This window comes from Haplochromis burtoni, unplaced genomic scaffold, assembly GCF_018398535.1.
Source record: "Haplochromis burtoni strain Fernald_Lab_line unplaced genomic scaffold, NCSU_Asbu1 Contig_29, whole genome shotgun sequence".
NCBI lineage: Eukaryota > Metazoa > Chordata > Actinopteri > Cichliformes > Cichlidae > Haplochromis > Haplochromis burtoni.
The window spans coordinates 1,679,755-1,691,371 of record NW_024582390.1 but is presented as its reverse complement, the minus strand read 5'-3'; the positions used below and the strand labels follow the sequence as shown (position 1 = coordinate 1,691,371).

General features: G+C 42.3%; 1 protein-coding gene across 5 annotated transcripts; it reads right to left on the bottom strand.

Annotated features, from left to right (window-relative positions):
* Positions 1-420: 420 nt before the first annotated feature.
* On the bottom strand, positions 421-11,578 carry fmnl2a (formin-like 2a; the record flags this gene model as incomplete). Of its 5 annotated transcripts, none has more annotated exon segments than XM_042219186.1 (13): positions 421-2,275; positions 4,200-4,319; positions 5,365-5,488; positions 5,911-6,006; positions 6,125-6,226; positions 6,379-6,542; positions 7,595-7,724; positions 7,810-7,890; positions 7,980-8,048; positions 8,149-8,383; positions 8,511-8,713; positions 8,806-8,930; positions 11,494-11,578. In XM_042219186.1, coding segments are annotated over 12 exon segments (1,506 nt in total), but the record flags the coding sequence as incomplete, so codon positions are not given.
* Positions 11,579-11,617: the final 39 nt, after the last annotated feature.

The window sequence follows — 11,617 nt, the reverse complement described above, 5'->3', positions numbered from 1 at the left end:
TCCTTGTGTTGCGGAAACACAAAATTACATCTATTGCTAGTTATTGGTAACACTTTACTAACACAAATGCAGCCATAACCACTTAATGTATCTTTCTGCTTATTTTAAGGGACAGAGTTTGCATTGTGGTTCAGTTATGGTGTGCTTTACTACTGGTTAATATTCAGTCACTGTCCTAAATATGAATAAGTCAGACAAACACTGTGTATGGACTGCAACTACTTACAGTTTAAACACATAATATAAGGTTGAATTGACATTGCTTAAATAGAACAAATGGAGAAACACTGGTTAGCTTTTTAATGTGAGGTTCTGCTCTTGGCAAAAAAACAAAAGCTACATGAATGCATCTGCACTCACAAACTTATATTTTCATCGTTTTGACAAGAATCAGACAACAAACCACAGAGAGTAAAGAACTTTATATTTAATGTAAATAGTTTATTTGAACATATTGAAAATCTCATCACCTAATTTAAAAATTGTTATTTTGTTATAAGCACAAACTGCCTAAAATACATTTCTGGTGAACGTCCAAGATAAAAGCATGCTGGTAATATCCAGTTCGAGAAGTTACGCTGCCACAGACAGTGAAGTGCAAAGAAAAGGAGCCGATGGCGTCACATGCTTCAGTGGAGACAATGAACAGAACTACTTTTGATTGTTAGTATAGCCATTAAGTTGGCGTGTATAAACATCTGCACATCAGAACCTTTTCCAGACTTTCTTTGTTTTTATGCACCTCTGACACCCTAACAGGTAAAGTGCGTGACCCCACTGCCGTCTGCATAACAGTAAAAGATGATCAAACACACTACTGTAGATTTCTGGCTGAATTTGGCTTAATTAAATATACAAAAATGGGGGGGGGGAAACTAAGTTAAAATAACATTCAAGCTGTATAGCACAAGGCAGGGAAAACTTCTGTTTAAACAATATGTACAATATTAACCATCTGGTGATGTGAATTAGGTAAAAAAAAAACTGTAGCAAAATATCTGTACATTTAGGAAACTTTTTATGTTGTATACTTTTGTTTTGCCCCGTTTTAAAACACACATTAGATGACGACATAAGCTTAAATGAATCTTTTAAGTGGTTAAATACTATACATTAAAATTACAGTAAAGCGAGTAGACTCGGTGACCTGGAATGTTGTTAACCTGTAAAACGCTCGCAGAAGCACGATGCTTAGTTATGTCCAGTTCTGACAATGAGATCATCCAGTAAAGTTTCGCATCTTGCGTGCAGTTTCTACCCCCAATAGAAAAGGTATTCGGTTTTCTTGCTCTGCATAATTCCTTCCACAAAACCAGCTGTGCAGCTACAGATATGCACAACTTGAAAATAAGTTGTTTTTTAATGGATTAGAAGCTACAAATTCAGCCCTTACTGATCACTCGTAATAAGACATGACAGAAGAATCAGTATGGAGATACCTGCTATAAACAGAATTCACATTAAACTGGTCTTTATTTACCTTTATAGTTGCTTTAGTACAAATATAGAGTTCATACCACATTAACAGCCCTTTAATAATTTGAGAAACCCTCATGAGATGTAAAAAAATTTTTAAAAAGTGCAGGTTGAGCATGTTCATGTTGTTAGAGGAGCGGACTAAAGGGCCGTAACAATAATATTTGTAACAGCTAAAAAGAGAACCCGTCCTGTACATTCTACATCTTTCCCCACGTAACGCCATTTCACGTGGCTCTTAAGGCCACCGCATGTCCAGTTTTACACATCTGAAAAATTAAAGCCAGGTCACGTTGTATTGCTCAGAGTGGGATTATTAAGAACAGTCATTAGGCAAACACGGCAACGTGACGTGAAACCACAAAAAAACAACAACAATAAAATTCAGGCACTTGGCTCGTCGAAGGTTTTTAAATCAACCTTTCAGACACTTTAAATTCAGTCCCATACGTGTCCCAGTCCTTCATAGTGAAATGCTGCTAATACTATAGCACAGATGTGGAATATTGAGTATTCTTATGTAATATATATACATAATCATCTCACATGTTGCTACAAACACCTGACTTTCACGCGTCATCCTTCACTCTGCTTCGATCTTTTTGTCACTCCTTACTCTCTCTCTCTCTCTACCCCCCCAATACCTTTCTCCCTTCCCCCCCAGCCCTAGCACATGCACTATTCCCTCGTCACATGACTACGTCGCCATTGTTGACCGGCCGCAGGTTCTGATCATCAAAGCGTCTCCTGACACTCCTCCGTACGGCGTCCGCTCTCCTGTAAGGCTGATTCCTCAAATCTGGGATAGAAAAGAAGGGTTGGGGATGGGCATGGATAAAAAGATGGTGTCAGGCGTCTTCATCGGGGTGTTTTGATGAGCTCACATGTTCACAGTGCTGGCAGCCTGTCTTTCAAAGCAGTGTGATGTCTACACAAACAACAGCCAAACAACCTGTCTTTGGTTTTTAAACATGAGACAGTCCACAGATTTTTTTTTAAAAACCTCTGCCAGAAATCTAGGAAATCTCTCATGCATATTGTGAATGCATGAAAATGTATCTTTTCTCTACAATAAAGCCAAAGCGACAAGTGAGGAGAGTAAGGTTATGTGCTAATCACTACACACAGAAACTTCCTGCTACAAAGGAGCATTAATGAGTACATCGATGAACAGAAGTAGGTCAATGATGAGTGGACTTGAAATGAAAGAAGTATGACAGAAACTGAGGTAATAAAGAGATGCTTGCCAGGTTTGGGGCACATCCACTACAGGGGTGCTACTGGAGGAGTTCCTTACCCTCGAGTAGACATTGGGAAATTTAGTAATATTATTCTTCTTTAGGGCTAGATGAAGAGAAGACAAAATGAAGGTTAAAAATGGAGAAGGAGGCTGACCGGTGCACGTCAGCCAAACAATTCACACTGGCTTTGCTAAAAGAGCGCTGCAAGAGCCAAGCGGTGTGGCAGTAGGCTGGATGTAGAAAAGCTAGAGCTGGGTAAGGACACGAGAGAGGACAGAGCTAGAGGTTGTTAACTGTTTCAACTGGCAGAGGAGGGAGGAGGGAGTGGAGAGAAGGATAAAAGCTTTTTCTTTCTCCTTGTTACTAGACCCAGACTGCTTTGCAAAGTGGCTACCAGCAAGATGGAAGAGAGCCCATTTCTACCTTTCTGTGCAGCACAACTGTAAACTGAAACAAACACAATTCATCACCACCAAAAAAACAAAACACTGAAGCATGCATGCAGCCAGGGAAAAACACTGACAACCAGTGATTCAAACACCTCAAAACCTTCAGTGAAGCAACCTGGTTGCATGTTAGTAGCACACACAAACACCTGAAATGCACCAGATGATCTATATGCACACACCATGCAGAATAGCAACGAGCCTGACAGACCACACCGAGTCACCGAGAAGTGACCCAGAGCGGCAAAGCAAGCGTGGCACATGGACTAACTGGGAGAGCAGGGGGTGCAGTAGGAGCAAGCAGCAGGGATGAAGCAATCAGCATGCACACAACTATGAACATGTGATAATGACATGTGATAGTGAACAAAAATGAATTTTGAATGAAAACACTCTTTGAAAACACACACACAAAAAAAGCAAGATATAATGCCACAGACACTTCTACATCATACCTGCTGTGAAGATGATGACCTTAGCTTGTATATTGCAAGATGTAGTGCGACATGTTAATGTCAAAGTGACCCAATTAGAGGCTAAGAAGAGAAAAACTTTTTAAGTATGTTCATAGCTCAGTAATTGTTTTTGAGTCTTGGCCACTAGATGGCAGCAGCCAGCTTAACGGCGTTTCTTTACTTCTCAGCACTCTTAAAGTCCAGATTGGAAACTGCGCTCTCTGTGACATTATGGTTTGCTGTATTTGATAAAACAATGATGATCAATGTGGGTGTCACACTCCATGCATTTGTGGAAAGAAAACTGTTACCCCAGCACCTTATGATGGTCAGTGAGGGAGAAAATGTGAACACACGTGGGGTGAGGGAGAATTGTTTTGAAAAAGACAAAAAAAACCAAAACAAGAAACACAACACCCGCACTCGGGCGTGTCTCCAGGGCTTGTCACAGTGCACATGCACAGGTCCGAGGTGTGAGAGGTGAGCATAACTGTTAAAGGAGAATCGTGGGGGGGGGAAAAGGCATGCAGAGGAGGAAGGAGAGAAGGACACCAAGAAGAGAACTGTTTGTTTCCAGCAACCTTTGAGAAGATAGAGAGTTCTACAAGCTTAGTAATGGTACTCCTCATTGAGAGCGGACTCGCAGAAGAACCGAGAGCCACGCTTGGCTGTGCGGGCAGTAAAGGGCACGGTCTTCAGCACTGCATTGGAAACGACAGGGACAACAGCCAAGACAAAACAAGACAAATACAATGTAAGAAAAGCAGACTCCTACAGGGGTTTAGCACTGGTTAGCACTAAGCAAAATACCCAACAACACCATCTCGATGCAAAGGCGAAGTCTTTTTTTAAAGAAGGTCACAGCGAATTCTACGGCCGAATTCTCCCAAAAACAGATGATATCAAGGTTATACTGTTAAGGAGACATCAGTAACATTTTACTGTTATAGCTCTTTGATAACGAGCCAACTGTCACCACTTTATCTTTAAAGCCTGGGTTGTTACTGTTACAATCCATTAGATGTTTTGTATTTTTATAAAAGTAGCCTGTGTTCTGTAGAAACTATCTAACATTTCTCTCTAAAATGTAATTAAATATAAAAGATAAAACTAAATACTTAAAGTTCATCTTTTATTGCTGCTTCTCAGAACTTCTGTTTGCCAGGGGCAGCCAATCAGTAGAGAGATGACTTAAAGGGAGGTTGGTGTTAAACTGAACTGAAGAGATTCAATGAGGCCTAGTTTAAGCTATACAAAGACTATAATAAAAGCTACAGAGTGCCTAAAAAATACACTGAAGCTTACTTAGGTACTGAACTGAGTTAATACACTCAGTTGCTCAAGTTTACTCAAGTTTTATCTCCCCTCAGTAAACAAAGGGTGAATTTTATCCCTAAGTTTTTATTGCTGGAGATATCCGGGATTGCCTATGTACAGATGGTGTTACAAAGCAAAGACAAAGCAGATAAGCCACGATGAGACACATTTGAGTTGAACAGATTGCCGTCAGTGCATGTTTGGACTAGTCAGGTATTACCTTTGGTTCTCAAGAACCTGACAGTTGAAACTTAAAAGAGCCAAAGTCATTGTGTTAGTTTTGAATCCTTCTGTTAATGACTGCTTTTATAGCAGAAAAGGACCTTCATGCAGGGCACCAAGTGTGTATGTGTGTGTCTGTGTGAGTGTGGATGTGTGTAAATATGAGTTTAGCCACAGACTGTAGCCACGTAATCCGGGGGACGTTACCCGTAATGATGTCCTCGATCGCTCCGTCTTTGCCTTCGTAGACGTGGCGACTGTCTTTCACCTGTTTCCTTCTGAGCTCCTGGATCAACTCTTGCTGCTGCCTCTTGCTCTTATGGGATGGAGACTGAGGAAGACACAGGCACATAAAAGTGTTACGGCCAGTAAGTAAAATATCTTCGACAAAGGATTCTCCCACTTGTAATTTGTTTCAGCTCAAAAAATGCCTCGGTTCATTCAGGCGTGTGTGTGAGTTAATTGAACCGTTCAAGTCGTATAATCGCCGATTCTGAGTTGATGCGATGTGACTCAGCAGGGCGTAAGACTGCAGAACTAGATACAAGCGCGCCCAGCAGGCAGTCGGCACTCAACTAATCCTGTGATCAAGAGTCTGGAGGAAATTAGGATGAAGCGGAAGGGGAGGAAGTGGAGCTGTCTTACCTTCTGGTCATTGTGATCCTCTGTAAACTCCTGTCCTAGAAAGTAGGGGGTTGGGGATAAGTAGAAAAGGGTAGTTGGAGAGCTGGGAAAGGAGGGTGGGAGGCTTACCTTCTGGTCTTCCTCCATCATGGCTTCTTGCTCCATAAGTTTTTCCAGCATAATCTGCTCCTGTCTTTTCCTTTGCTCATTGTCCTCCTCCGCTTGCTGAGAAGATTTCACATTCATGTTCAAATTCAATTCAATTAAATGAAGTGAAGACTACTATTTATCATGTGTGTTTTGTCTGTTTCTGTCCAATCTGTGAGACTAATATCCAACTCACCCTGTAGGCCTTAACAAATCGCACAAACACAGGGAAGAAGACTGATGGCGGTGTGGTTTTGGCATTCTCACCGAAGAATTTCACCACCTCATCAAAAGCATCCTTAAAAAAAAGCAAAAACAAGAGCAAAAGGTACAGATATCTGTCAAATGAAGTAACACAGACTCATTGCCTGCACTGTATGTGGACCAATCACGTTTGCATGCAAATACATGCCCCGGTGTCTGACAGCGAGCCACGAATCACCCTTTTACCTGTGCGATCTTGGCATCATCCTGCAGCTTCTTTAGCTTGCTCTCATTGTGTGCAATGAACTCTTTGAGCATGGTGTTGTGGCCATGCATGCTGTATTCTCTTTTGGTCAGCTCCATGCCTCTCTGCAGCTCCTTAACATCCAGCAGGACGTTCTCCAGCGACACTGTGAACACAGAGAGGTTTAGCTTACATGACACAAACCTGTACATGTAAAGTGTGTAGCATCTTCTAGATCTAAATCACATTGTTCTCCTGTGGGCTGTAGTGCAGTTTGAGCACCTAGATTGTTGTGGCATGAGTTGTCTAGCTTTCTACATTTCTGCTATTTTCTTTCTATTCCCTTACTCTCACAGTCAGATACATGCATGGAGTAGATTAACTTCTTCTTCCAACTGCTCCCTTTAGCGGTCGCCACAGTGGATCATCTGACTCCATCTCACCCTAATCCTGCCATCCTCCACTGTCACGCTAACCCTCTGCATGTCCCTCCTTCACTACATCCATGAATCTGCTCTGCGATCTTCCCCTTTCCCTCCTGCCTGGTAGCTCCATATTCAACATGGTTTGTACTTTATATCCAGTCTCCCTCCTCTGCACATGTCCAAACCATCTCAGCCCTGTCCCGTACTCATTTTTAATCTCATTCATCCTGGTGGTCACTCCCACTGAAAATCTTAACATCTTGCGCTCTGCTTTTGTCAGTGACGCCATCTCCAAACCGTACATCACAGCGGGTCTCACTACCATCTTGTAAACCGCTCCTTTTACTCATCCTGCCATCCTTCTGACACTCGTTTCCACCTGCTCCACCCTGCCTGCACCCTTCTTCACCTCTCGTGTGCACTGTCTGTTACTTTACATGGTGGACCCCAGATATTTAAACTCATGTACCTTCACTACGTTTACTCCTGTTACACTTGTCTCTATTCTAAATTGTCCATATGTGTGAATCACCCTATCATAGACAGCTGACCTATGCATGGTGCCTTTCACCCTAAAACAGACTACAACTCACATCTGCACAGGTTGGCAACTCACACTGCAATAATCTAGATGGATAAATTGCACCGCCGGCTAGAGAAAGAAATACACAATTAAATTCTGGAGTTTATTCCAAGAGAAACATGATAAGATTCTGTCTGTTTCTCACTGACAGACGCAGTCAGATTATGTGCTGTTCACTTCCGCCCAACTTAACTTCACTGTACGACTCACCTGCTGCAGCTTTCTCCACATAATGCATCTCATTGTAGAAAAGGGAAACTTGTGTGTATTTCTCTCTAACCACATTGGCTATGTAGTGTAATAATGTTTGTTTCCGGTCTGTAGACTTGGTATCAAGTAGCTGCAAAGAAAGAAAACACAGACATGTTGAAACATTTTCTAAAAGTCTTTAAAGTTTTGCTAAATGGTAACAAAATGCAACTTACCAAGTCTAAACTCTGCAGCTTGAATCCATACACCGCTCCTCTTTTGCTGCTGTTCATGTAGTTTCCAAGAGCTAAGATAATCTGCAGGACAGGAGCAAACAAGAATGAAAAAGGAAACCACGCATGCATTTGGCACGATGTGTCATAAGGGACGCAAATGGTTCCGTTACCTCTAAAATCTTCTTCAGTTTCTGTGATGACTTGATGGACACAGATGCTGCAATGACTGCATGCAGTTGCTGTGGGTGAGAATGAGACATCAAATCCAGCACAGCGCTGTTGCTTTCTAAGGTTGCAGCATAAAAACATTAAGAATGACAACGTAGCGTCGTTATTCACCGGTGTAAGCATCTGCACGCTTTCGGCGAAGTTGCCGATGAAGGCCATGATGGTCATCTTCTGCATGAGCCTCTCGATCTTACTGAACTGCATCATGAAGCGGTCCTCATCCGTCAAGCTTTCGAGAGGCTTGCGCTCCTTCTCGAACTGTCGCAGGACTTTAATCTCGTTCTCCGTGGGCTGGAAGCGCATTAGACACTCCACGAAGTCCACCGGCAGAGTCCGTAAATCAAACCTGGACGATGAGGAGACACAAGGACACGTGTTATGAACCATTAGTCTATTTTATACGAAAAACAGGCATACAGCCATGTGAGTTTAGGAAAACAGACTGCATGCAGGAACACCAGTTGAAGGCTTACAGTTGAATGCCTTTGCAGATCTCCTCGGGTGTCTTGCCCACTTTCCTCAGCGTGATGGCCAGGTTCTTTGCCCTGTTGGAATCCAGCAAAGTCACCTTGTTGGGTCCCTTCTGGATGACCTTCTGCTTGCTTGCAGTGAGGTCGATGGGCGGGCCCTGGGCTTTCGTCTTAAACATCTCCTCGAACTCATCAACATTCAGGTCCTAAAAAGCAACAGCAGTCAATTCGTGATTCATTTTCCTGGGATATAGGCAGGAAACGGATGCGTAATCTCTGAATCAGCGGAGAGCTTTACCTCCAGTATCCTCTCATCATCAATCTCATTGAAAACAGTCCCGTTGATCTGGTTTGGTTTCAGGGCCACCCAGTTGAAGACAGGCATACGGAACTTGGTCTTTATGGGTTTCTTGATCTTAACAGCTTAAACAGAATACAGACAAGTTAGCACAGGGTGTCTATCTACAATCAACAGTTCACATAAGCATGCAGGTGAAAGGGTAGACAAGTACCTGGGACTGGTAACACACATGGATATGACTCTCTGGGTAGCTAGATGCCATATCTGTCTAATCTCTAAAAACAAAGTCCCACTTTGTGTTATTTACATGAACTAAATGCTTTCTGTAAGCCCTTCAAAATAAAACAGAAACTACGCTGCCTTGTATGTATTTTTTCCCCAAATAGAGCAAAGCTTCTTAGCCTTTGGCTGGACAGTAAAGGCCAAAGGGGATCGGTGTACCTGTTAAGTAAACGGTGTATGCGGTAAGCCTGATGACAAACTATTTATTGGACAGATTATAGCTATTTGTAGCCACCACTGCTGCTTCATTGAAGCTGAACATTGACATGGTGCCCTAATTCCCCACACGGACAAGGTGTCAGCAGGGACAAATAAGATAAGGCTGTCATGGGAAAGGTAAACAGCATTCCAGTATGCACGGCGCCTATCGCTTTAATCATCTGCATGCCACAGCAGGTCACTGTGCCTCAGCATGCACTCAACTCTTTCTGATGTTGCCAGATTTCATTCAAATAAACACTTAAACAAACACTGGAGTAATACTGCAGAAATGTGGAGATTGCAGTGTTTTTCAAGGGAAAACTAGTTGGGGATGTGTTGCTTTATATAGCATGTTGGCAAGCGCACGTTAATGAAAATGGTGAAAGAAGACAGAAAGTGTTTGAGAAACGTGAAAATACAGCATGAATACAGCAAAGAGGTTTGTGTTTTTAACTGGGGAAGTGAAATGTGGGACACTAGAGGGGAGGGGTGGGGACAAAACAGCAAACACGACAAGCATAACCTACAGAAGAGTTTGATGGGTCCCTCTGGTCGGCAAAAAAAGGAAACAATTATAAGACAAATAAAAAGGATGGTTAGTGAGAATTAATGCACATCTCAAATCACACAGTACAGTATAGAATCTGCTCTCCGAGGGGGAAATATTTACCCCCATCTACATACAGTAAGAGCTGATTAGTGACAGAACATAGTCATCAAGTCACACAAGGGTCACTTATCAATACTAATCCACTGAGCAGAGCAATCCTAGTAAAATAAGTCTGAACGTGTATTGTGGTGTTCTACTCAACACAGATGGGAAACAAAATATATAATAAATATGTTCCTGTCTTTCTATTTATCTGATTGCCGTTTTTTAATATTCTGTTTGAGCCCACCAACTAAAATGAGGCCAATCAGTGGCTACTGTCTAACTCAGTACATCACAAACTGGCAGCAGCTCTACAGTAAAAAGCCTCCCAGCAGTATCTCTGGAGTTAGATGGTCCTTTCAGCTGCTTGTTTATCTCCCAAGAGGTCACCACAGCAGACAATTTGGCGTGTTTAGTCTTACGCCAGATGCCCTTCCTGACATAACTCTTGACCACAATGTAAGAGTGACACTGCTGAAAGTAATACTTATTAAGAAAAGGAGTTTTACAGGAGAATCGGTACAAAACCCCCCACATTTTTATGCAAAGGAGACACATCGGTAACAGGATTGTTAAGATCATACGGAGCTGAAGAATTCAGCCAGTCCTAGGAAACACTTGTAAGTGACTGGTAACAAAAAAATGTTAAAAAACTGGCACAAAGTAAGAGGCAAAAGTTCCTTTAGGGCTAAAATACATCTTTAAGCAACCAAAGTTTTCCCACTTGCTAAATTGTTCAAACTTGCTGTGGTTTTTCTTTGCATTTAAAGTAATCGCCATATGACTCCATATGCAGTGATTTCTGTGCACTTTATGAATCGCAGGGGGAGGTTTTGATTAAAAAGTACCTCAGAGCAGCTCATTAAACAAAAAAGAAAAAATGAACCAGCTGATTTTTGGGGAGACAGTGAGCTAAATCTAAAGCTCAAAACTTTAATGTCACAACCTGAGTCAAGCCTGACACCAGAGTTTGACGAAACCTTGGTTTTATTTTTAAAAAATTCTTAATAATCTCAGCTAAAAGATGAACTACTTATCTCCCAGAAAGCACGAAGGCAAGAAGTGGTGTCGCCTCAAAAGCCAACCTCAGGCTCGCCTTTACCCAAACTCCCTCACCCATTAATTAGCAATTAAGCCGCAGTGACACCCTGAGACTCCTGCGCGGCCACTGCAAGGCGAGTAGAGGTTGCAGAGGATTGCAAACCGTGAACTATGAATTGAAGCTAGCTTGTTTGAGTCTGTATGAAAGTGAACACTGAACACAAGGTCTTTACTGTGAAGCAGCGGCAACATGTATCAGATAGCCTCAAGGTAAACTAGAAGCAGCTGAGTACATTAGCCGCTGTTATGTAATATTCCAGAAGTTTGTGTGTACAGCAGCAAACCTGTACTAAAGCAAATCAAAAGCAGTGCTAAAGCAGAGCCACATAAACATCACCTATATGATATCACCTGTATTATCCTATATGAACAAATTGTGCATAATCCCTATTCTACACATTTTCACAATGCATTAAAGAACATTGACTCAGTTGATTTGATGACCTTACCTGCTAACCCAGAGTTCATGATAACGGTGGGAGTCCCACAGCCGGGCAGTGGGGGGGCCACTGGAGGAGGCGGAGGAGGGAGAGGGGCTGACGTCTCTGTAGGCATTCCTGGGGGTGGCGGGGG